Source organism: Pistacia vera, unplaced genomic scaffold (genome assembly GCF_008641045.1).
Source record: "Pistacia vera cultivar Batoury unplaced genomic scaffold, PisVer_v2 Contig197, whole genome shotgun sequence".
Taxonomy (NCBI): Eukaryota; Viridiplantae; Streptophyta; class Magnoliopsida; order Sapindales; family Anacardiaceae; genus Pistacia; species Pistacia vera.
In genome coordinates, this window is record NW_022195998.1 from 239,373 (window position 1) to 264,459 (window position 25,087).

Below are 25,087 nucleotides of genomic sequence, written 5' to 3' on the forward strand. Positions count from 1 at the left end.
TAAATTAAACAGTAATTTATGAAAATCTGTGCAGTCAAAGATGAATTTTATCATTTGACTTGTCTTTTTTGCTAGCAGGCAGCTACTACTCATTCTCTTTTTCATGCCTTTGCTTTTGAATTGTGGTTTTTTTAAGGTGGGGTTATTTGTATTTACTTATACCATTCTAAAACAAAAGATAAATAAATGATGGTAAATGTCAATATATATGGTACACACTACACAGCGTAGTATGGCATTTGGTAATGAATATATTGACATGAGAATTTGATAAGTATAATTATATTTGAATATATACAATACGTTAAAAAATTGAAATTTTGAATAATTAGATTTTACACATTAATTGCTGTAATGTTACCTCAAATTATATATCTTAAATCGGTCGATTATTTACAACAGTTTTTTAGAATTAGAGCTACCAAGATTTTATAGACATGAAGGTCATATGCACAGCCCAATAGTTGATGTGTCATAAATTTGTTAAATATTTAATAAATTAATTTCTTCTATTCATTCATCTTTTTTTATTTGGTAACTAGAGTGTTTAAGTTAGCTTGCTCGTATTTCAACTAATTCCCGAGATCTATTAAATATCCTACAATTCCAAATGATCAGATAAACCATAATATAGTAGGTGACCCCAAGGTTTACAATAGTTTTCTAGAATTAGAGCTATCAAGATTTTATAGACACATTAATTTCTTATATTCATTTATCTATTTTTTTATTTTTTTTTGGTAACCGAGGTGTTTGAGCCAGTTTGTGCGTATTTCAACTAATCTTTGGGGTCTATTGAATAACCTACAAATCCAAAGGACCAGATAAGTCATAATGTGGTAGTGACTCCAAGGTTTGAACCCATTAACTGAAGGAAGGAAACAAATCTCCTTGACCGCCAGAGCAACAACTCCTTGGGGTTATTCATCTTTACATTTTTTTACCAAAAAAAAAATAAAAATAAAATTATATCTCGTGCCAAATGGCAAGATCGTAGGTTACTTAAAGGTCTTGTGTTTGAGTGACACAAAGTAACCGCTTATCAAATTTATGATTTATTTGGCCCATTGGACTTGTAGGTGTAAGGGACCGTAGGGATTAGTTGAGGTACGTGCTAGCTGATCTGGACAACTCGACGATGATAACCCCAAAGGGTTAGTCTGGTGGTAAAAAAGATTTACTCCATTCATTAACTTCTTGGGTTAAAACCACACTAGGACCACCAACTACAATTGTAACTTACTTGAAATATTTTTAAGGTGTTTATTACATCGTGTAGATTAATCGAGACGAGTGCAAGGTCGTCTGAACGGCCTGGTTAAAAAAAAAAAAAAAAAAAAAAAACAACCCTTAAGTAGATGGTTTTAACTTCTAATATTAAATTTAACGGTAATATCCCACAATTACGATTTTATAATCCATAGAAATCATTTCATGTGGATTCAGCCAGCGTCACCCTGAATCTAAAATAGGCAGGGTAATGCATTCACACGGTTAAATCGACGTTTTGAAATTCAAAATTTATTTACCGGACGCGTGATGACGCGTCAAGATCAGGCTCCACATTTGCATTCCCCAATATAACGGTCCCTAACGCTCACATTCCCCTCTCATTTCCATTTCCCTCCCACCAAATTCAAGCGTTACTTTTGTATACTTTAATTTCAAAGGACTCCAGCGTATGCTAGTAAAGGCTCTCTCCGCTCTCTTACTCCATTTTCAAAATCCATCGATTACTCACCGAAAACGAATCTCCCGCTCTCAATTAGGCATTTAACGGTGCATCTTCTGCCATTTACGGTGAGTGCAAAAATTTTGGAGCCAGAGTTTTATAGTAATCATTTTTTTTTCCAAATTATGTATATTTACTGATTATTAGTAGTGTACCTTGTAAAATCTTTAATCTGATGAGTTGAGTTCATTCACTGTTAAACTTTGAATAAAATTCTAAGTAAAGTGGGAGTAATTTTCTAAACCAGAATTTGAAATTCTTGACTGCAAAACCATAATGTAGGGTTTTGTTGATACCGTAGAATTAGGCATAATCATCCGAATTAAGCTATATCGTAAAGTTTTTCAACATTTTGTTCTTATTATTCTTTCATTCCTGAAATAATAAAAGATGTTAATTAGTTTGTGGTAGAATTATATTTATGGGAATTTTTTCCCCTTGCAGTGATTGTTACTTCACCATGCCGAATCATCATGTCAATCAGTTTGTGGGAACCGAAACGACCTGTGGATCTCTGCTATATGAACTTCAGGTTTTTTTTCAAAAGCTTACACTCTACATAAAATATTAAATTTTTTTTTTCCCTTTGTTGAATGGATTTCTGGGGCTTGTTATAAGTAAGGTATAGTGGATAGTAATGTCGGCAGTGTTTTCTGTTGATTATTTTTGAAATTAGAAAATATGGGATGAAGTTGGAGAGCCTGATGTTGAAAGGGATCAGACATTAATGGAGATTGAACATGAGTGCTTGGCAGTATATGGGAGAAAAATAGACGAGGCAAAAACTTCTAGAGCTCAACTTCAGAGAGCAATTGCTCTTTCTGAATCTGAAATTGCTGATATATGTTCTTCACTGGGAGAGCAACCTGTGAATGTAAGTTCCTTTTGGATTGAAGAAACAAGACTGATGTTTTAACTTACTTCTTAGTTAATATAGTTTAATTTTTATGTGGTTGATAATTTGTATGTTTTGGTTGAGGACTTCAGTGTGATCGAAAGGCTGGTGGAAATTTGAAGGAAAAACTTAAAATCATTATTCCACAATTGGAGGATGTGCGCAAGAGGAAGACAGAGAGAAAGAGTCAATTTGCTGAAGTGTTAAATAAGTTACAGGAAATATCAAACCAGATTTATACACAAGATAATATGTATAAGATTGTTATGGATGAGACTGATTTATCTGTGAAAAGACTAGAAGGATTACACATGCAGTTAGTTGATCTTCAAATTGAAAAGGTTTGATGTCCTAATTTTTATTTTCCTTTGTTTACATGTATGACACTATTCCTGCTGTTAGATTTGGAAATGAATGCTACATTGTAGTTACTTTTAGCCATCATGTTTATGTTAAGATAGATGAGAAATTGCATGTAATCTAGATTTTTTTTCTCCTGCAAACTTGAACCGCAATATCACAATGACGTACTTTGATTCTTGCTACACATTACCTACAGAGAAACCGTTTGAAGAAGGTAGCGGACCTCCTCAGCAATTTAAATTCTTTATGTTTGGTACTTGGTGTAGATTTCAAGGACACCATTTGTAAAATTCACCCCACGTTAGATGATTCCAACGCAACAAAAGATGTAACTAACTCTACGATTGAGAAGCTGACAATGAAAATTCGAAGTTTTCAAGAGGTCAAGATACAGAGAGCACAGAAGGTTTGTACTTGTGTAAATATGGTTATTGTTTCATGTCTTGTTTCCAAATCATTTCTTCTGCTTGTCCTTTTAAGTTCTAACCCATTGAGCTATTCTTATTCCAGCTTCAAGATCTTGCAACATCCTTGTTGGAGTTATGGAGTTTGATGGATACACCTGTAGGGGAGCAACAGATGTTTCAACATGTCACCAAAAATATTGCTGCTTCAGAACATGAAATTACTGAGCCTAACATGCTTTCCGTGAAGAACATTAAATATGTATGAGTTATCTTGAACTCAGAGCTTTTAATATGGTGAAATTATGATGAGTTAATTTTTTTTTCTGCATACTTTCTTGTTTGTCTGGGGAACAAAATGTTTATAACTATATCTATGTGGGCCTTTCTTTTGAAGGTTGAGGGCGAAGTATCTAGGCTGGAGCAGCTCAAATCGAGTAAAATGAAAGAGCTTGTTTTAAAAAGGAGGTTTGAACTAGAGGAGATATGCAAGAAGATGCACATGACCACGGAAGTGCTTGATGATTACTCAATTAAAGCTATAGAGTCAGGTAATAACTGCTACGCTAGTGAAAATTTATTGTGAGTAATATGGTGTTAGAATGTGTGAGGGGAAGTACTTCGTATTTTAATAGATTTTTCTCTTTTCAAGAATTCAAGCTTTGATTTTAATGAGTGTACTGAGCAATCAACTTGAAATTCCGTCCTGATGCATCACATGATTCTTCGCTTCAAACTACAATCCATTTTACATGGTTTATTGTATAGCTGGATTATTATCCTCTCATCTGTGTTACCATCATTGTATAGGCTCTGTGGACCCAGTTTACCTGTTGGAACAACTTGAACTCCAAATTGACAAAGTTAAAGCGGAAGCTTTTAGCCGGAAAGAAATACTAGAGAAGGTTGAGAAGTGGTTTGCTGCGCGTGAAGAAGAATGCTGGTTGGAAGAGTACAACAGGGTAGATTTTTTTTTTTTCTTTGGTTTGTCTTAGTGCAAACTATAAAGTTCTTTTTCTTACCCCTTGTTTCAATAGCTATTTATAAATGGTTGGAAATTTTAGGATGATAATCGTTACAATGCCGGAAGAGGTTCACATCTTACCTTGAAACGTGCTGAGAAAGCTCGTGCACTGGTTAACAAAATCCCTGGTAATGATATTGCTTTTATTCCTTATTGGTCACCAATGAGATAGGATTTGGACCAATGGTTCTAATTGTCCCACAAATTTATTATTTGTTACTAATATACAATCTTTTTAGTGGCAAGTTCTAGTGTAAGCATACACTAATTCTATAGTGAAGTTGGTTAACATAGATTGGTAGATCATGTTTAGTTTAAAATACTAGCCCAAAATAATTTTTTGATATCTGTCACCGGTAATTTATTTATTTATCTATTTTTTTTTGGTATCGGAGCAGCGATGGTGGAATCATTGACTTCAAAAATCACAGCTTGGGAGAAGGAAAGAGGCGCTGAATTCTTATATGATGGTGTAAGCACTTTGATGATTTATGAAAATTTGATTGGACAAAACTTACATAATGTCAAAATTTGACTTGGTCAAATCTATTCTAGGTATAATGGCACTCAGTCATATTATTCGCTTGAGCTGGATGTCATCTTAACTGTTTTATTTTTTATTTTTTCATGTATCTGTTTTATGACTATTGCTATCTAGGTACGACTTCTTTCTATGCTTGAGGAGTACACTGACCTGAGGCAAGAGAAGGAGCAGGAAAGGCAAAGACAGAGAGTATGGACTGGGAGATTTCTTTATGAACATGTTTCTCTTTATGAGCGTGCTTCTCTTTATGAACCTTGTTTGACTTATTTTTATATTTTAGGATCAAAAGAGACTTAAGGGACAAGCGATAACAGAGAAGGAAGCAATTTATGGGTCTAAACTCAGTCCATCAAAGAGTGGAAAGAAGGCTTCCAGAACTTTATCAGGAGCAACAAGTAATAGGAAACTCTCCCTTGGTGGGGAGATGCTTCACAACTTAAAATCTGAAAAGGCTTCTGTTCGTGTGCATTCAAATAAGAAGTTTGAGTGTTTGAATAGGAACAGTCCCCAAATAAATCACCAGCAATCTGGAAGTTTTGCAACCTGTTCTGGTATATATTCAATTTTATCATATGTTATCTCTTTATAAGGATACACTTGTCACATCTTTAGACTACATACTTTTGTCACTGACAAGAATTATAGTCGTGCACTATACAGTTGACATAGTTTAATGAGAGTTTCTTTTCAAAATGAGATTCACTTTTTATTATATTGAACCCATTCAGTCAAGGGACTGGAAAACCGGGCTGGTAGGAACATTATTGTATGCATATTCTTAAGACTTTTTTACACTTTACAGGTAGGAGAACTTCCGAGATTGCTGGTGATTTAGTAAAGAAGCGCCCCTCGGGTGCTGCAAAGGCACGTGAAGTTGAGTCACAGTTGGTCCGAAAGCCCCTCTCTCCTATCTCTTTGGCTATTTCCTCTAAGGCCAACATCGCAAATTTCTTGGAAGATCAGAAACGAACACAGAACGAGACACTACAAAAACCACTTGCTGGTAGCAATACTGCGGTGGTGACACCTTCCAAGTCAACTTTCGTTGGCAACGAAGAGAACAAAACACCAAGGACTATCCCAATTCCGGAGCCAAAAACTCCTTCAACAGTAACTATTCCTATGCTTATGGCCATGACACCAGCCACACCTTCTGTTTCTTTTGGTGCTAAAGCAGTCAAAAAGATGGTAGAAAATGTTGAATACTCGTTCGAAGAGGTGAGAGCTGGTTTTCTTTGCCATTAATTAAACCAGCTTTCTTTTGAATCTTATTGTGTTGTGAAGAAAGTCGTCAATTCTTATTGGCTTTTAATTTTCTAATCTACTAAAGCACAACTTATTTAGTGCCGTGATGCTTGAACAGTGAAAAGATTGATTCTATGTTGTTCCGAAAGTTAACATTTCCTACTGAAGGAAATTATACATGTTGGCTTGGTTTCATTTTATCAAACCTTATAATTGGGAATTTTGTCTATGTTTGTCTCATACTTGATTATATTCAATTTAAAATAATAAATAATGAAAGCTAATAAAGCACATTGAAATTAGCGAGGCATGTGCATTCCATATGATTTCTTCTTTGACCAGTGTGCTGGAGGAGTGGTTCCATATGAATAAGACGCTTATCGGCTATTATTTTTATATTAATCAAATGTTGAAAATAAAGGCCAGGCCCAATAAACAATTCAATTTTTCAATCCAACGGGCATGTGCTATTGTGCACTACAATAACGTAGGGTGCCTGAGAGAGATAAGCTACCTCGGACAAGTGTAGACAAGCAACAACTTATTCACCAACCCAGGTCAGGATTTTGTTGACTTTTTCTTCCTTCTCACAGTTTCTTTTATTTGATGGACCTCACCTCATTTCATCACCCAATCAGATTTTTGCTTTGCTGACTGATTGAATTGTCCCCTATGTCGATGTCTACATACGCGTCGCACGGAATAAAATTGACAGTCAGGCCATGCCAAAAATAAATATATAAAAATAACAAGGCCATTAATCATACCATTAACTCCATTTCTAATCTATGAGATCATAATTAATAAGTTGTTGCTGTCAAACTTGTATAAATGAAAATGATCCACACAACTAAAATTAAAACTCAATAGTTTTTAAACGCTTGTGATAAACACGTACACAAATTAAAAAAAATAATAATAATTTTTTAAAGAGGGTTCATCACCATGAATACAGTATGACGCATGACAATTGGCAGTTTACGCCAATTAAAATCTCACCCATCAGATGATTCTTCAGTGGCAAATTTTGGTAATTTAGAAACAAGTAAAGGGGTATTAGTTGGGATGCAATCTTTTATTTGCTGGAAAAAGACAAAAAAGCAGGTCAGCGGCAACAAAAAGGTCGGCCCAACGACACTACCTTTGCAGCTTTAAATGAAAAAACAGGAAGCAAAATTAAAAAAAGTCACTACTTCTTTTCATTATTTCCCATAACTTTTCTAACAAATTACCAAATTATCCATTTATGTAATTTTCAAAATTCAATTTCCCTCACGGACGTGAAATTTCTCTTAACCAAATTGTATTTATCGGGTTTAGCAATTAATTAATAATTATTTCCGAATTGTTAAATGTTTTTAATTTTTTTTTTCTCTATTTTAGTTTTTAGGTATATTGTATTTATTATTTTCATTTCTCACAAGCAGACTCTGTTCAGACACAGATAAAGGGAAAACCGGCTTGCGGTTTTCCGACAACTGAAAAGTAGAAAAAATAACCGGTTTTCGTTTCCTCGAGAAACTGTTTTCTCAGGAAACAAACAAAAAGTTTTTTCTTCTTAGTAACCGTACTGTGATTTTTTGAAATTTCACTACGAAGAAACTTCTAAAGCACTGTTTGAGCTCTGCAAATGTGAAAAGGTCTAAAACAGACAGTTTCAGTTTAAAGTTAAAGAAGAGCTTTTTGGAGTGTCAGAATCAATATTACAGGTCATGATCTTTGAAACTTAAAGACTTTTTGTTGTAATTTTTTTTTTCTTTATTTAGCAGTAGTTTAAGTCACTGATTTTGAACATTTTAAGTTCAGGAAAATGGTGAGTTCGAGCTTTGCTTTGTTTGATTGTGATTCATGGAGTGTTGATTTAGTCATTTGTTTTGATCTTTGAAGTTTTTAACACAATATTGAGCTTACAGTAACTGTTCTGGTGCCATGTTGTGGTTTCTTTTTTTGTTTTCTAAAATTATTCTCTAACTTCTGATAACTTTTGGTTAACGTTGTCTGATCTTTAAATGATTTTTATGAAATAGTAAGCTGAAAATAGATTTGTTCCGACTTTTTTTAATTTTTAGTTTGGCTACAATTTTAAGATATTGATTTTTATGCTTATTTAAATTGCTCAGATTGATGTACTTTTAAGTTTATATTTTTTGTTTGTGTATAATTTTTTTAATTGCTTTTTGTTCTTCGAGTATTCTGAGAGAAACCTGGCTTGAGAAGCACGTTTTAAAGGTTGAAGAAATGTTGCGTTTTCTTTTCCCCTAAAATAATCGGGTAGAATATGAATTAATTTAGTTAATATCTTGTGAAGTCTATGCAGGTCTGTGCTGTAGATGCTGGTAGGTCTATCTAGTTTTGTCGATAGTGGACGGTTTGAGTGATATTTGGTCTATGCATGGAAGCAAGAGAAGGAATGAACTCAGGAGTTACAGTGATAGGAGCTGAAGCTCCATCAGCCTACCATATGGCTCCAAGAACTGAAAATCCGAGCCAAATTGATGGGTCCCCTGCAGTGGCTGCGTCCCCAGTTAGTGTAGGATTGACTGGACCCACAGAAAAGAAGAAGAGAGGTAGACCAAGGAAATATGGACCAGATGGGAGTGTTGCTATGGCATTGTCACCAATGCCTATTTCATCTTCGGCTCCACCTTCTGGTGACTTCTCCTCTGGGAAGCGAGGAAGAGGGAAGTTCAGTAGTTTTGAAAGCAAGCAGCTCAAGAGAATGGGGACGGACAATTTTGGTAATAAGTTAATTTCAAGCTGTTTCTCTTGTTTGATTAGTAGCATGGTGTTTGGTTTGAGCTTATGTTGAGTTTATTGAATCGATCATTGATAATTCTTGTGAATATTTTTTTAGTTTATTTCTGTATTTGATAGTGGAAGTGTGGAACTACCTTCCAACTTGGGTTTTGGGACTACTCTTTAGCCTGTTTTGAAAATTCAAAATTCCCTTTTACAAGATTCCTTTCATGAAATCTTTCATTGATGATAATACTGGTTAAAGTTTATGTGGGGCCTTGTTATGAGATGCTCTTGTATAAATTTGGAAGTATAATGCTGATTCTATAGACTTAAAGGGTGGGCTATTCAGGGTTTGGTTTGGGGGCGAGGAATATTTCTCATGTGGCTAAGATTTGTTACCTTGTTGACTTTTTGCCTTTATTCAAAGGATATTACTAGAAGCTCTTAAAAACAGAAACTGGAGAAATACTTAATTGGTATTGCGTTTTAGTTATTTGAAATTGCTTTAAAAGCTGAAGATAAATATGTTGTTTTTATTCCTGATCTCTTAGGATATTTGTGGTCCAGTTGAGGCAACTGTTCGCCTTTTGGTGTTTAATTTGAGTTGTTAAATGCTTTTTTGTATATTTGTACCTCTGTTGAGTATAATTTAGGTTTAATCTTCTCTGCATCTGGACTAATTGGACACTTGTAAATTTCATCATTCTGTTGCTTTGCTAATATAGAAGGCAAGGTTCTGCTGTGAAAATTTATTAAGCCTATATACCAACCCCAAAAGAATAGTCATAACCCTGGTCAGGCCTTGTTTTCATTAACAGAAGTTTGAAGTTAAGAAATCAATTTTGATTCGGCAGTTTTAGAACTTTATGCTTCGGATCCACCTTCTAACACATCCAATGTGGGGCTAATTTTTCATGGAGACCATATAGCTATGCTTTCTCATGGTTGAATGTAGTAGTGGAATGAAAAGTGGAATCATCTAACATATAGTGGACTCATCTTTATTATTCGGGATCATTATTACAATTTGCTGACTATCATGCTAACATGGCAGATGCTTGTATGGTGGCATGGGTAACATTTGTTACACCACCTGCCCTCTTCTCCCCACACCCATGCACACACACCCAAAGAAAAAAACTGTGTTATAATGTATCATTTTTTTCAATATGAAGATTGTCATTGCAGGTTAGCCATTTTTCTCCTTGAAGTTTTGTAGATATAATCAGTCTACTTATTCCTACTAGTATAAAAAACCTGGCTTCAACAGATTGAGAAATTAATTTCACAATCCTATAACAGGACTAAAAGTGTCTGCAGTAGCAGATTATATATTTTGCTTAAAATGCCAAAACTTTTTAGATTCACCTGTTCCTTGTTTGTCATTTTATAGGTGAGTCATCTGCTTGTTCTGTTGGTACAAATTTTACGCCCCATGTCATCACTGTCAATGCTGGCGAGGTATGTTTAGTTATAGAAGAAAAAACTTATTTCATTAATTCCATAAAGATTGAATTTCACTTTCTGATTCATTAATATTGTCCAAGCCTTAAGCAAGTGGGGTCCACTATTTTTTGTGACTATGAAGTCCTTGCTTTTGCCCTCAACTATAATGTAAATGGAAATTGCACTTGTATATTGTTTATAACATATATCTTCTTTAATGAGTGACCTTAATTTTGTTAAAGATATGGTCAATTGTAATATTTGTGGTTTACCTTATATAAAATGAGTGTAACTTTTCGCTTCTCATTTTCAGTGGTGAGGATGATGTTTCTTAATTTAAAAAAGAAATAGTGAAAGTCTATGTTATATTTCACTTCATTGGTGGTTTTCTTTGGTTGTTGAAGGATGTTACAATGAAGGTTATATCATTTTCCCAACAAGGACCTCGAGCAATTTGCATCCTATCTGCTAATGGAGTAATTTCAAATGTTACACTTCGTCAACCTGATTCTTCCGGGGGCACACTGACATATGAGGTCTGGCATTTTGTATTCCACTTTGAAAATATTTTATTATGAAATTGTTAGAGAAAGGTGCTCCTTGGCTCCTTGCTCTCTTCTTATCCCTTTACTTGTCTATTCCCGTTGTGTTAATTTTTTGTCTGTGAATATTAGTGTGTAGCTTTGGATCTCTGAAATTTTTAATTTAGAGTAGGAAATGTAATTACTTCTTGGCTGCATAAGGGTTTGGTAGTCTTCCAAGTTTCTACTCTCATTTTGAAGAAAACTTTTCTTTGCTCTTTCAAATTTTGATAGGGTCGCTTTGAAATTCTTTCCTTGTCTGGATCATTTATGCCTACTGAGAGTCAAGGGACAAGAAGCAGATCAGGTGGCATGAGTGTCTCTTTGGCGAGTCCAGATGGTCGGGTTGTAGGAGGAGGAGTTGCTGGACTTCTGGTAGCAGCTAGTCCTGTGCAGGTAAATCTTTTTCGTTTCCAGTTTTATTCTCAATATTTAGGACTAGGAATAGAAAGATCAGTGTGTAGGCCTATTGTCAAAATAACATATGACCTATTTGAGATAGCAACAAAACCTAAAGGAATTCCGCAAAACTAACCAGAGGGCACCTTCTCTTGAGTATGAAGAACAAAGAACCAAAATTAACCCTATGCTCCTCTAATTGCCTGATAGTTTGTTGTTTTTCCCAAGCACTTTGACCGAAATATTTGTAGATCCGAAAATCATGGCCTGGAATATTTTCCTAACCTGTCTTGAGAATTTTTTTTTTTTTTTCTTTTGGACTTGTCAGGTTGTGGTAGGCAGTTTCCTACCAGCCAATCATCAAGAACAGAAACCCAAGAAACAGAAGGCAGAGTCTGTGCCGGCTACAGTCGCACTACCTCCTAGCATTTCTACTGTCGTACCTACTTCAAATGCCGAAAACGAGAGCATGGATAGAAATGGGCAGCAAAATCCAAGCGCCTTGAAGCCAAGCCTTGCTCCTTCACCTGCCTTCGGAAGAGAAAACTGGAGCACCATGCAGGAACCTAGAAATTCGACGACCGACATCAACATCTCTCTTCCTGCAAGTTAACATGACAAATGCCAAATCAAGATCTCAAGTTCTCGCTGACTATTGATCCCTCTGATATTGGTATTATACTACTCATTGGAAGAGTTGAGATTTGTTCTTAATCTGAATTATCTATGTAATTTTAGGATGACGTAGGTTTACAGGATTTCCATTTAGGTTAAATGCTTTTCTTTCCAAACAAGACAATTATTATTACTATTATTATTATTTTTTAATCTTTTGTTAATCTTAGGTGGGATCAGGCATTACATCTGATTTCTAGGCTAATTCAGTGGAGGCTGTTATCCTAGTCTGTTGTTTAATGACTGACAAATTTATTGGTACCCAACTTAATCATCTAAACTCTAATTACTCCGTTTGTATAGCTTATTTTCGCTGATCGTCTGATTTATTTGCTAACTGATTCCATAAATAATCAAGAACTTGGAATATGGCCTCGCACACATATATATAACTCTCTAAGATCGGTCTCATCCTCATGGAACTTACGAAGAAAAAACTACATTGGCTGATCTTACGGTAGAAAAGCAAAAAAAGAAAGAGGTTTTATAAGTTTTTGAGTTTAAATTCTCTCATATACTAATAGGGGTGATTATTAGGGTAAAAAAGCAAAAAAGAGGTTTTATAAGTTTTTGAGTTTAAATTCTCTTATATACTAATAGGGATGATTACTAGGATTTTTATTCTGATTAATAATTTTAAGGCTTAAAAAGATTAGATGAGGTGTACTGATTTGGACATCCTAATATGATTTAAAAAAACACATAAGAAAAAGATAGATCGCCCACTTTCAATTATTCAATTGGTGTTCAGGTTCAAAATTCCACCGACCAAGTGACATGTAAAATAAGAAAGACTTAAAACTTTTCAAGTCAACATTTAATTTACTAATAGTTGGATATCTTTTCTGTCACGGACTCTGAACCTGCCTCTCTTGTGAGTATATATTCGTCCCCAGCTGTCAAAATCTGTGGAATTTCCTGCCATTTGAATAAAAACATTGTTTATGCAATTAAATTAATCCTCCTTGCTTAGAGAAGTAGAATTCCTATTCACTTTCTTGGTCTACTTTTGTTATTTGTTTAATGAGTAACTTCATTAAGTGGCTATATAAGTCGCCACCAAAAATTAAGTGATCCTGGCTACTCCCCCAATAACAGAAGCTAGCTGCATTTGGGGATGAACATGAAGAAGCTTGCAATACCAAAACTTGTGTATATTTGTTTTCTAAGTATCCCTTTGCTCCTGTTCATATTCTTGTCTAAGCATCCAATTCTTTTCTATACCTATGAGTTCATCTTTGTGGCAAAATCTAAAAGGGACGCTGTGTTTGTGATGTTTAATGTTATCATTATCACCATCTTTCTTGGGAGTTCAAAGCCATCTGCAATGGATTTTGATTGGTTCTTTAATCCTTTTCCTCTAGTTCATGAAACATATTATGATGATAGCTATGATGATGATGATGATGATGATGAGTGTCATGGTTATGATGGTTATGATGAAGATAATGATGATGATCTTGGTACAGAAGATGTTGAGAGTGAAGATGAGATAGATAACGATTTAGAAAGGAAAATAGAAGAATTCATAGCCAAAGTCAATATCAAATGGAGAGAGGAGTCAATTGCTGAGAAGCTTCTATACATAGAATCAGCTACACTGCCAAATTAACACTAGCTACAAGGCTCCACACACGATCTTCTGTATAACAACGTGTAAATTGTGTTACTTATGCTGTCATATCATATGGTGTNTTCTATACCTATGAGTTCATCTTTGTGGCAAAATCTAAAAGGGACGCTGTGTTTGTGATGTTTAATGTTATCATTATCACCATCTTTCTTGGGAGTTCAAAGCCATCTGCAATGGATTTTGATTGGTTCTTTAATCCTTTTCCTCTAGTTCATGAAACATATTATGATGATAGCTATGATGATGATGATGATGATGATGAGTGTCATGGTTATGATGGTTATGATGAAGATAATGATGATGATCTTGGTACAGAAGATGTTGAGAGTGAAGATGAGATAGATAACGATTTAGAAAGGAAAATAGAAGAATTCATAGCCAAAGTCAATAGCAAATGGAGAGAGGAGTCAATTGCTGAGAAGCTTCTATACATAGAATCAGCTACACTGCCAAATTAACACTAGCTAGAAGGCTCCACACACGATCTTCTGTATAACAACGTGTAAATTGTGTTACTTATGCTGTCATATCATATGGTGTAAATATTGAAAGCCATGGATTGCATGATGGAGTTGTTGGATTCTGTCTTTGGATTCATGAAGGAGCATGTGTAAGATATGCAGAATGTGATTAAACATGAAACCTGTAAATATGTATATTACACTGTTACCAAAATAAATAAACTGTGATATTTACTGTGATGATTTTACCTTCATTATGATAGTCTCATGGATTGTTCTAAACAAGAGATGGATTGTGTCAAAAGGAAAATGAATTATATATATATATAGATAGATGATCCAAAGAAAACAAGAGTAAACAACTTAATGACATCTTTTCACCCACAAACTTTTAAAATACCACTTTATTATCCAAATTTATATTTTTTTTTCTGATTATGACATTGTTGTGATCCCACACTATCACACTTTTTCCCAATTATCGCTCACCAAAATCCCTTAAACCCTACACCCATCAATCGTCAGTAATCGGGTGATTAAGTTTTACGCAGCCGCCTCTCCTAAGTCAAATTCTGATCAATTCCAACCACTAAAATCTAACATTCCACCACTAAAAAACTCATCAGTCTCCTCCCTCCAAAAGCTCTAATAGCCTAAACCAATTTACTCTCTGTTCGTTGTTAGAATATAAATTTGGATAATAAAATGATATTTTAAAAGTCTATTGGTGAAAAAGTATCGTTTAGCCAGTAGTTGGGTGGGAAAAAGTCATTAACTCAGAAAACAACCATTAACCTTTGTAACAAAAGCCAAATCAGGGCCATTAATTAGGTTAGGGGCAAAGGAGATTCTAGTGCAATTAAATATGCGTGATGGAAAGTATCTTACTCCAAACATCCACTCAGTCAAGCTGAAAAGGTTTTCGGCTGTTGGGGAATGGCCTATTGCCATATCATGTATATAAAGTGGTTGCGTAAATGACAATTAACAAAGGGAACATTTTAAAAGTGATTCTATCAAATTGTTGTTAGAATAACGTTATATTTCTTGCTTATCTTTATAATTTTATTGTTTGTATTACTCAATAACTAGATCGAGACAATGGCAGCTCATATATTTACATATTCAATAATCTAATATTTCTAGTAGGTTCATAAGATGACGTAAACGTCCCCAACATCAAATGGCATCATCATTTTGACTGATTGAACTTGCTTATCTTCAATGGAGGCACCCTCTTGTCTGTTTTGTGGAAAACTGGAGAAGATTGAAAAAAAAAAACAAAAAAAGAAGCCCAAAATCTATTTGAAAACTATAAGAAAACCTTCAACCTTTTTGAAGATGAGACTATCAGAATGGTTCTTTTCCAATAATAATAAATTAATAATAATAAGAAGAAGAAGAACAATAAAGCTTAATAGACAAATTCAAAGTTCAGATGTTTGGTAGTATTCGTCTCATATAAATTGCCGTTTTGTGGAAGAAAGATGCCATCTGATCTACAGTGACTCAGAGATCCAATAGATATGTAAAGTGTAAACATTCATTCACCTAATAATTAATATGTTGTGGAAAATTTGTCTTACTTTTGACTTTCATCGTGTATCTCTAAATTCACATTGGAGGACATGTCATCAGACATGTATATATCTGTCAGATTATCTAATAAAGGTGGGACCTGTTTAGATTGACATCTGGAAAACATGGATCTTCTTTGAATTTAACTTACAGCTTTATATTGTCGGCAAGCTATGACGTCTATGTTTGTGTTTATTATGGAGCTGTCCAGACCATTTAAATGTTGATATTCATATAGAGAATGAACATAAGACTGTATATTTATTCACATTATTTCTCATACATTCTAACCATTTAGACTGGATAAGTTTTATTTTTATCGTTATCTTATTTTTTAAATTTGTTGAGACTTGAGAGTAGGTAGACACAGATAGCATATACCAGCTTCCACCCAACTTGTCACATACTGTTACAACGCTGTGTCACTATTTTAACTCAATGTGAGTCAGACCCGATTTGTAAAGCATGAAAACACTGCCCAGTAATTTTTACTGCAACTTGTTAAAAATTATCATCAATCAGCAAGTTGCAAGCTGCATCAAGCTGGATTCTGGAATGATACAAACACAAAAAGCTTTACCCCAAGATAAGCCCTGTTAAATTCTATTTTAATTCGGATGTTTACTCGGAAGAAGTAGATTTTATGCATCAGCTATACATCAGAAAGGCGTCAGTAAGATAAATTGACTATGCGTTCAGAAAAACATATATATATATATATATGCACACATAAGCAACCAAACGGTAAACAATAAAATAATTTCATTAGGCAATTAGAAAGAACAACTAGACTACTTTCGTATCAAAGAGTGCATGGTAAATCTATGATTTATGAACACAAAAAAGAACTGCACGGAGAAAAACTAGCTGCCATACAACCATGCAGAAAGTGTTGTCATACTCTTTGATTACTTCCGCAAAATTCCCAATCCGATCCCCAGAAGTTTGCATCTCAGTACACCCAGAAGAAAAACCTGGAACTGATCAAATGATGGTAATAAGCAATGGCCAGAAAGAGGCAATAACCAACACTATGAAAAAGAATTAAGTAAATCCAGAAGCTCAACCGTGATACAATTACAACTTTGTTATAAATAGAAGTCAGAATTCTATAGCATCTTGTCACCAAGTACCATAGCTTTGGTCTGATAGATAGAAATTTGTTCACTTTTACATTCAGAATAAAATAGGAAAAAAAGGGTATAATATTCTTATATTCCACCAATGCGACCCGACAGTTACAGGCTAGACTCAAGAGTTTATTTACATGAACACAGAAATCAGGAATTCAACCTATGAAAGATATGCTATCACCCTACCAAGCATCAGCTGCATTACAATTCCAACTATAGCCACCAGCACCACCCTCTCATGGCCCATGGACATTATAAACTTTACAAGCTAGATTTCATCATATGCCTCCTGGGAGTATTACAGATCCCCCAGCATAAGATCCTTGAAGAAATTATCTAAAATCTGCTTCACCAATTGCCTCCACAACTACCATCAGAAATGAAGCCACCTACTAATCCACAGACTCACTGTTCTTTCAACTGCAAATCTTCACCCAATATCATCATCTCTGTTGCTGCCACTGACACTGCCTTCTCCACTAATATTATTACATAGAATAACTTTACCCATCCACCTGGATTCAACTTATTCAACAAAATAATACAACAGATTTTCACCACTCAAATTAAAATTTATCCAATTTCTCAGGTTGTTCCACATCACTTGTCAACAAGCGTGGTTGCCCTTTAATGATAAACACAGTCATGAGTTCAATATTTTGTCATCATAACTCTTTTAAGTTATTTTTTATGCTATTATAAATCCTTATTTAGTAATGATGACAGTAATTTTTGTATCTTTTCTAGTGATTCTGATCAAAAGGGTGGAGGCTTGTACATACTTCATTACACTTTTATCCAATTGAATATGCATTTACTTCATTATGGTGTTTAAAACACCCTCAATCTAGAAGAGCAATGTAAATACTTACTGAGGGCAAACTTGATCGGAGACCTACTGTCTGACTAATCATGAGGTTCTCCGACCGTCCAAAGTAACCTATAAAACATTTAAAATCATAGACCACATAAAATAAATTGCTTCATAAAGTCCAATGAATGATTGACTAAGGATAATAACATATATTTTGTCATAATACCAGAATATNCAAAAAAGAACTGCACGGAGAAAAACTAGCTGCCATACAACCATGCAGAAAGTGTTGTCATACTCTTTGATTACTTCCGCAAAATTCCCAATCCGATCCCCAGAAGTTTGCATCTCAGTACACCCAGAAGAAAAACCTGGAACTGATCAAATGATGGTAATAAGCAATGGCCAGAAAGAGGCAATAACCAACACTATGAAAAAGAATTAAGTAAATCCAGAAGCTCAACCGTGATACAATTACAACTTTGTTATAAATAGAAGTCAGAATTCTATAGCATCTTGTCACCAAGTACCATAGCTTTGGTCTGATAGATAGAAATTTGTTCACTTTTACATTCAGAATAAAATAGGAAAAAAAGGGTATAATATTCTTATATTCCACCAATGCGACCCGACAGTTACAGGCTAGACTCAAGAGTTTATTTACATGAACACAGAAATCAGGAATTCAACCTATGAAAGACATGCTATCACCCTACCAAGCATCAGCTGCATTACAATTCCAACTATAGCCACCAGCACCACCCTCTCATGGCCCATGGACATTATAAACTTTACAAGCTAGATTTCATCATATGCCTCCTGGGAGTATTACAGATCCCCCAGCATAAGATCCTTGAAGAAATTATCTAAAATCTGCTTCACCAATTGCCTCCACAACTACCATCAGAAATGAAGCCACCTACTAATCCACAGACTCACTGTTCTTTCAACTGCAAATCTTCACCCAATATCATCATCTCTGTTGCTGCCACTGACACTGCCTTCTCCACTAATATTATTACATAGAATGACTTTACCCATCCACCTGGATTCAACTTATTCAACAAAATAATACAACAGATTTTCACCACTCAAATTAAAATTTATCCAATTTCTCAGGTTGTTCCACATCACTTGTCAACAAGCGTGGTTGCCCTTTAATGATAAACACAGTCACGAGTTCAATATTTTGTCATCATAACTCTTTAAGTTATTTTTTATGCTATTATAAATCCTTATTTAGTAATGATGACAGTAATTTTTGTATCTTTTCTAGTGATTCTGATCAAAAGGGTGGAGGCTTGTACATACTTCATTACACTTTTATCCAATTGAATATGCATTTACTTCATTATGGTGTTTAAAACACCCTCAATCTAGAAGAGCAATGTAAATACTTACTGAGGGCAAACTTGATCGGAGACCTGCTGTCTGACTAATCATGAGGTTCTCCAACTGTCCAAAGTAACCTATAAAACATTTAAAATCATAGACCACATAAAATAAATTGCTTCATAAAGTCCAATGAATGATTCACTAAGGATAGTAACATATATTTTGTCATAATACCAGAATATACATAAGACTAAGAGGATTATGAGATAGCAAAGCTTAAAAAGCCGTTGCTTCTTTTCTCCATTCAGCTGGCTGTAGATCTCAGTTACATCCACTAAGTGTTGTCTCCTCCTATACCTGGTCACGGGATAACATATCATATCATAATATTGTTTTGTACGCCTTCATTTTGCATTCAACATGACAGCAAGACGGAAACGAACTTTATATCATTGCAGTCCAGATACTACCTAACTGTATCAAAGGCATTAAGAAAATTAAAACCAATAGGACCAAGGGAACTAAAAACCCACAGTTGGTCTAAATATTAAATGGATGTTTTCCTCAGAAACCACGATGAAGTATAGTATGCAAAAATGCTAACAGGAATACATATGACCATTTCCATTATTTCAAAACTGGTTAAACTTAAATGAAATTGTACTCATGTAATTAGTTCAAAACTGGGAGAAAAAAGAAGGCAATCAAGAAGTCACAGCTTACAGTTAAGATATGATATATAAAGTGAAGATTGGCTAACATGATCCAAAGAAATATCAACCAGCAACATTGACAGATATTATCATGTCGTTGCTCAAATGTTATCATAATTAACTGGTTGAAAGAAACTTACAGTCCCACATTGTAGTGCAGGTATGGGAGGGACAAGAGAAACATAAACCAATGGCCTGTTATAAGATATATGATGCATAAGATTCCTTGAGTAGCAAACTCTGGCAAAACTAGCATGTTTATCTGAGCTGCTGAATCATATGGGTTAATGTAGTCGACTTCAAGGTCCGTCAAGCACATGAGCTGCAGCTAAAACATCAAGTGTGAGAACACTGCTCTTTTAAACAGCTTTTCCCTTGATAGAAATTTTAATTTCCTAAAAAATAATATTTTGTCCAATAATTCAATCTAAAAATCAAGAATGGATTATATTAAACAGCTAAACCGTTTTCAACAGACTATAGGAAACAGTTAAAAGAATATAACTAGATATTTGTTTGGCAAAGTTTATCAACAACTGTGCACAAGAAGAAATTTGCCCATTTCAATATTTTTGTTCTTAAACTAACTAAACTTCTACATATTAATTGGAAAATTAAAATGAATCCCCTGTAATTTATGAATTGACAAGTAGTCCAGACAATGACGGTCCCGTATTTATTGAATTATCAACAAAATAATAATAATAATAATAATAATTTAAATTACCCTAAATTAAAGTAACATCCTTCACTTTCGATGGAAGTTCAGAAGCAACTTTTTTAACAGGGTAAAATATATGTTGAGAATTAAATTTCAATAACAAAAATCACGAAAACAGAAACAAAAGCTAATTTTGGATTAATATTCGAAACAAAAACAATATGAACACAAAACAGGAAACACAAAACACGTCATAACAAGCCATGCATTTTGATTTTAGCATTATAAAAGTATGTAAATTATAACAAACAGAAGAAAATTAGACAAATATTTATTATAATAAAATAGAACAAAGGGTGAGGGTGACAGTAATAGAGAAATGACCTGGTAACTAAGAATGGCGAGTAGAGAAATAAGAAGGGTGAAGACCAGTAGCCATCCAAACAGATCCCCCATGGCCTTCTTCTACCTTTCCTTTCACTTATCTGTAGTCTCTACTCTTGGCTTTGGGGCCTTTGGCTACGTGTTGCCCAGGTTTTGATTCCAAATCTATTTATACGCTACCATGTGTATTAACTTGGATGTTCGTTTAAAACACTCCTTTCTCCTTTTCAATTAAATATCTGATTTATATTGGGCCCAATATTTTGTACGCATCAGGCCCATCGCAGTGCTTAAGGCATCAGCTTGTGTCCGGTAAAATTCTTCGAAATTTTAAGTTCCTTCAATTTTTTTAAGATAAAATAAATTTAAATAATAATTTAATATATTTTATTAACAACATAAAATTCTTTTCTTAATTCACAGCGGGGCCTAGGCCCGTACTTAAAAAAGCTAGGCCTAACCCGAGGTTTGCAGTCCCTTATTTTACGTGGATTAAGTTGGGCCATTTGATTTTAGCCCACCTTTTTGCAAAGCACACATAAAGGGTAAATGCCCACACACCATCCAACGACGTCGCTTAAGTGATCGTTTTCTTTCGTGTTGGCAAAGACAGTGTGAGATCTCAGTACTAAAAAGCAAAGCCGAAGTTCATTCTTTGCTCAATTTCTCGCCCTAGTTTCTCTCTCTGTCTTTCCTCTCGGCATGACGAAGCAGAACGCCAACTGGTCTCCATACGACAACAATGGAGGGTACCACTTCTTTTTTTTTTTCTGCACGCCTGTTTTGATTTCTCGGTACAGAGCTTTTTTAATAGGTATTTAATTTATTATTATTTGCTTTACACGCGCGTGATTTGCAGAACTTGTGTTGCAATTGCCGGAGCCGATTACTGTGTTATTGCAGCCGATACTCGAATGTCGACTGGTTACAGTATTCTCACTCGCGATTACTCCAAAATCTGTAAACTGTACGGATCTTCATAAGATATCTTGTATTTTCTTTTTCTCAATTTTTTCTTGATTTTGATTTCTCATATTTTTTAATTTTTTTTTAATTTTTGCTTATAAATAGTTTTGAGTTTCAATTATTAGGGTTTTTACGATGCGTGCGATGTCAGATTTTGTGCATTTCATTCTCAACCTTTTTCTATTATAGTTTTTTTCTTATCTCTGCTCTTTTTTAGCTGAACAATGGGATACTATAAACAAATTGGGGCAAACATGGAAATCCGAATTCCAGTTGTAATGCTTTGTTTTATTAACTTGATTATGAATTTAAAATACTCCATGAATAAAAGAGACTTGGGAAAAATTTTCTTGCTATCATGAAGAATTTCTTTGTTTTAGCAAGTTGAACACTTTGACATACTGTTATCTTTGATTAAAGAACTGTGGCATAAATGGAGATTCAGAGGTATGGTTAATGTGATCTGCTGAATGTTATTTTCGTGCTTCAACATTTGAATAATCCAACATGTCGATGACATAAGGATAGAACTGTGTTCATATTAGCTTGCATTTGTGGTTGTGGCTTATAGAGGAATTGCGATGTTGACTTGTACAGCTAGAAAACTTGACTCTAATCTCTGGCTTTTAGGTGGAGAAAACAACAGTTGAAGAACGCTCATAGAGTTTGATTCTTATGTTTTTGTTGTTCATGGGTGTATAGTGTGGTTTAGACATTTTAATTGTAGCTATCAATGATGTCTTTTATATTGTTATTTTTCAACCTCTTACAGGGCAGACAAATGCGTGATGGCCTCCTCTGGTTTTCAAGCTGATGTCAAAGCCTTACAAAAGCAACTGGCAGCAAGGCACCTGGTGAGGCTTAGAAAGACTCTAACTGGTTTTTTTTATATCTTGGAATCTTCTTCCAGAAAGAGCATTTGAAGTATGCTATCCTAGAGTAGGCATTTATCAGACATTTTCTATTGACTGCATTGTCATATTTGACTAGTCATGTTTGTGGGTAATTATTGGCACTGAAATTTTCTGTTCATATATCTTTTTACCCATTCATAATTTTATATTTGCTAGATTGGTAATAATTTTCCAGTTGTCTGTTTTGCTTTGGTTTTAGTTAATCTGTTTGATGATGTTGTTGTTCTTGTGAAGGATTTGATATAAAGTAGAAGCACCAAATATTATTATTATGTAAATTATGTTGAAAACTTCTTGTATATAAACCTGTTACAAAATTAGTTTTTGCAATTATAATTTTTTACATTATACTTGTTTATATACCAACTTTAAATCTAAGGATGTCTCTGCACTGTCTAATATGGGAAGGTTTCTTTATTCCATCCTACTGGTCCGTTTAGAAACACATACTGGCACTAATTTACTAGTTTTCTTTTCTGGGCATTTCTGTGGAAACAGATCTATCAGCATCAGCACAACAAACAAGTGAGCTGCCCTGCAATGGCTCAACTACTCTCCAATACCCTTTACTACAAGCGCTTCTTTCCTTATTATTCATTTAATGTTTTGGGTGGCCTTGACAATGAAGGTAAAATTGTTGCAAGCTTTCGGTGCCAGTTTTGAGCTTCTTTGTTTAATTTCTAATACACATGGTTTTTATTCCAAATTTCAGGTAAGGGTTGTGTCTACACATATGATGCTGTTGGTTCCTATGAGAGAGTTGGATATAGCTCCCAAGGTTCTGGTTCCACGCTCATAATGCCATTTCTGGATAACCAACTGAAGTCTCCTAGTCCTCTCTTATTGCCTGCCCAGGTATACTATTTAAATTATTATTAGACAGCCCATATTCTTCAGTTCTTTAATTCTACATATTATGCTTTAATTTTCTTGCTCTGTCCAGGATGCTGTTACTCCACTTTCAGAATCTGAAGCAGTTGATTTGGTCAAAACTTGTTTTGCATCAGCAACTGAGAGAGATATTTACACTGTAAGTTTATCTTCCTTTAAATTCTACTCTTATTCCAGGTAAACTTAGAAGTAGGCGGTAAAGTTGCAGCAAATGTTTGTTTCTAAATTTATGGAACCTCATCATATAAGAATGCATCTTTTTACAGGATTACCTTTTTGATACCTCAATCTTAGAAGGTCTTCATTGATCTAGCTGTACATATGCTTTTATTGGAACAATTTCGTTGCTCATGCCTGACTTCAGAATTAGTTATACATCATTGTTGATCATGTATTGATAGGATTAGTGTTCTTTCTTGTGTGGTTTGTAGATATTATCAGTAATCTTTTTCTCATTCTAGAGGTAGATCTTGGTGCTATCTCCCCACCATCATTAGTCTGGGATATTTTAATTTTTAGTGGAAAATCATCACATGCCTACTATCTTAGGTATTCATTTTTCAAACGGTAAGTACTGAGGGATTGTACAGATACAAGCATTCCAAACAATTAATTTATTTACTTTCTCCTTGTGGAGGCAGGATAAATAGTTTTGTGCTCACCTTCACTCTGAAAAGACGCATGTATATACATGTGCCTGCAGTTAGAATTTCTGGGTTTTTTGTTTTCCTTTTTTATAATTACAGTAGTAACAAACTGTTTCTTAATTTGCCTGATTGCTTTCTGTTGTTGCTAAGGTGTAAAATCCTTTAAAGAAGAATCCTTATGCATATTAAGCATTTGCCTATTCTTTAACGTGTCATTTGATATTTAACAGGGAGACAAGCTGGAAATTGTTGTCCTAAATAAAGAAGGTCTTCACCGTGAATACATGGAACTGAGGAAGGATTAGTTTCTCTATTCAGAACCCTGCCGCTGGTTTAACTGTAGTGGAATGCTGGAACATGATTTTATCTTTACAAAATTTTCAGTATTCTCATGTCATTGTGGTTTTTCTTTTTAAGGAATCCAGTGTGCACCATGCATTCCCATTGTAGTGGATTTGCAATGATGATATCTATACCAGACAGGAGTATGTATCTACAGTTTATTGCATTGGAAAACTAGATTTGGTAATGGTGTCATAAATGATTCAATTGCTATTTGGTTTTGAATGACTACTTGTTTTCGTCAAATGATAAAAGCCCTCACACCGCCTTCTCATTTGACATGATGCATGCTCTTCCTTGATCTCATGTTTTTTCTTAATGGATCAATTCATTGGAGCATCCCCCTAATCAATAGAGTAAATCTGACTTCACATTTTTACTGATGGCTTGGAAAAATTTTCCGAAAATGTAAAATTTGTGCTTCATTATTCATTATAAATCAGTAGAACTACATCAAAGTTGATTCAAATATAGTGAATATACATCTTGTGTTCCCTTTTCTTTTTGTATGCGTATAAAAATTAAAAATCAAGCATTGAGCACTCTTGGTTGAAATTTCCTTGAATAT

At 34.5% G+C, this 25,087-nt stretch overlaps 5 protein-coding genes across 8 annotated transcripts; 4 read left to right on the forward strand and 1 right to left on the reverse strand.

Moving 5' to 3' along the window:
* The first annotated feature begins 1,660 nt into the window (after positions 1-1,660).
* On the forward strand, positions 1,661-6,419 carry LOC116128160 (65-kDa microtubule-associated protein 4). The gene is made up of 13 exons (XM_031413850.1): positions 1,661-1,800; positions 2,177-2,264; positions 2,409-2,606; positions 2,720-2,968; positions 3,187-3,396; positions 3,501-3,656; positions 3,792-3,945; positions 4,205-4,356; positions 4,459-4,546; positions 4,817-4,890; positions 5,077-5,151; positions 5,243-5,513; positions 5,765-6,419. Exons 2-13 carry the CDS (start codon positions 2,193-2,195, stop codon positions 6,205-6,207), a joined length of 2,142 nt encoding a protein of 713 aa, XP_031269710.1. The 5' UTR covers positions 1,661-1,800; positions 2,177-2,192; the 3' UTR covers positions 6,208-6,419.
* A 1,193-nt stretch (positions 6,420-7,612) lies between these two features.
* Positions 7,613-12,321, forward strand: LOC116128139 (AT-hook motif nuclear-localized protein 1-like). 2 transcript variants are annotated; one of them, XM_031413824.1, is made up of 6 exons: positions 7,613-7,916; positions 8,516-8,945; positions 10,340-10,407; positions 10,797-10,928; positions 11,208-11,369; positions 11,701-12,321. In XM_031413824.1, the coding sequence occupies exons 2-6, from the start codon at positions 8,600-8,602 to the stop codon at positions 11,983-11,985; spliced, it is 993 nt and encodes a 330-aa protein (XP_031269684.1). In that variant the 5' UTR covers positions 7,613-7,916; positions 8,516-8,599; the 3' UTR covers positions 11,986-12,321. The 2 variants fall into 2 exon arrangements, with proteins under 2 accessions (XP_031269684.1, XP_031269683.1); XM_031413823.1 differs by having other exon boundaries at positions 8,525-8,945.
* Positions 12,322-13,113: 792 nt separating this feature from the next.
* Positions 13,114-14,381, forward strand: LOC116128183. The gene is made up of 2 exons (XM_031413880.1): positions 13,114-13,295; positions 13,775-14,381. Exons 1-2 carry the CDS (start codon positions 13,165-13,167, stop codon positions 14,136-14,138), a joined length of 495 nt encoding a protein of 164 aa, XP_031269740.1. The 5' UTR covers positions 13,114-13,164; the 3' UTR covers positions 14,139-14,381.
* A 2,111-nt stretch (positions 14,382-16,492) lies between these two features.
* LOC116128165 (protein cornichon homolog 4-like) lies at positions 16,493-20,890 on the reverse strand. Of its 3 annotated transcripts, none has more exons than XM_031413859.1 (5): positions 20,760-20,890; positions 19,855-20,036; positions 19,236-19,358; positions 17,725-17,792; positions 16,493-16,699 (listed from the first exon to the last, which is right to left on the reverse strand). In XM_031413859.1, the coding sequence occupies exons 1-4, from the start codon at positions 20,829-20,831 to the stop codon at positions 17,759-17,761; spliced, it is 411 nt and encodes a 136-aa protein (XP_031269719.1). In that variant the 5' UTR covers positions 20,832-20,890; the 3' UTR covers positions 16,493-16,699; positions 17,725-17,758. The 3 variants fall into 3 exon arrangements, with proteins under 3 accessions (XP_031269719.1, XP_031269718.1, XP_031269720.1); XM_031413858.1 differs by having other exon boundaries at positions 19,855-20,042; XM_031413860.1 differs by lacking the exons at positions 16,493-16,699; positions 17,725-17,792 and adding an exon at positions 17,918-18,043 and having other exon boundaries at positions 19,855-20,042.
* Positions 20,891-21,335: 445 nt separating this feature from the next.
* LOC116128150 (proteasome subunit beta type-1) lies at positions 21,336-24,744 on the forward strand. The gene is made up of 7 exons (XM_031413838.1): positions 21,336-21,508; positions 21,619-21,726; positions 22,498-22,579; positions 23,138-23,267; positions 23,352-23,494; positions 23,583-23,669; positions 24,408-24,744. Exons 1-7 carry the CDS (start codon positions 21,462-21,464, stop codon positions 24,480-24,482), a joined length of 672 nt encoding a protein of 223 aa, XP_031269698.1. The 5' UTR covers positions 21,336-21,461; the 3' UTR covers positions 24,483-24,744.
* Positions 24,745-25,087: the final 343 nt, after the last annotated feature.

Excerpts from the sequence above, each read along its gene's own strand:
- LOC116128160 (XM_031413850.1), top strand. The coding sequence starts at position 2,193 with ATGCCGAATCATCATGTCAATCAGTTTGTGGGAACCGAAACGACCTGT. Across the intron at positions 3,397-3,500 it reads AGATACAGAGAGCACAGAAG|CTTCAAGATCTTGCAACATC; the intron begins GTTTGTACTTGT and ends TTCTTATTCCAG. Across the intron at positions 5,514-5,764 it reads AAGTTTTGCAACCTGTTCTG|GTAGGAGAACTTCCGAGATT; the intron begins GTATATATTCAA and ends TACACTTTACAG.
- LOC116128139 (XM_031413824.1), top strand. The coding sequence starts at position 8,600 with ATGGAAGCAAGAGAAGGAATGAACTCAGGAGTTACAGTGATAGGAGCT. Across the intron at positions 8,946-10,339 it reads AATGGGGACGGACAATTTTG|GTGAGTCATCTGCTTGTTCT; the intron begins GTAATAAGTTAA and ends GTCATTTTATAG. Across the intron at positions 11,370-11,700 it reads TAGCAGCTAGTCCTGTGCAG|GTTGTGGTAGGCAGTTTCCT; the intron begins GTAAATCTTTTT and ends TGGACTTGTCAG.
- LOC116128183 (XM_031413880.1), top strand. The coding sequence starts at position 13,165 with ATGAACATGAAGAAGCTTGCAATACCAAAACTTGTGTATATTTGTTTT. Across the intron at positions 13,296-13,774 it reads GAGTTCATCTTTGTGGCAAA|ATCTAAAAGGGACGCTGTGT; the intron begins ATCTAAAAGGGA and ends CTTTGTGGCAAA.
- LOC116128165 (XM_031413858.1), bottom strand. The coding sequence starts at position 20,831 with ATGGGGGATCTGTTTGGATGGCTACTGGTCTTCACCCTTCTTATTTCT. Across the intron at positions 20,043-20,759 it reads TCGCCATTCTTAGTTACCAG|CTGCAGCTCATGTGCTTGAC; the intron begins GTCATTTCTCTA and ends TTGATGTTTTAG. Across the intron at positions 19,359-19,854 it reads CTGCACTACAATGTGGGACT|GTATAGGAGGAGACAACACT; the intron begins GTAAGTTTCTTT and ends TCCCGTGACCAG.
- LOC116128150 (XM_031413838.1), top strand. The coding sequence starts at position 21,462 with ATGACGAAGCAGAACGCCAACTGGTCTCCATACGACAACAATGGAGG. Across the intron at positions 21,727-22,497 it reads TACTCCAAAATCTGTAAACT|GGCAGACAAATGCGTGATGG; the intron begins GTACGGATCTTC and ends AACCTCTTACAG. Across the intron at positions 22,580-23,137 it reads AACTGGCAGCAAGGCACCTG|ATCTATCAGCATCAGCACAA; the intron begins GTGAGGCTTAGA and ends CTGTGGAAACAG.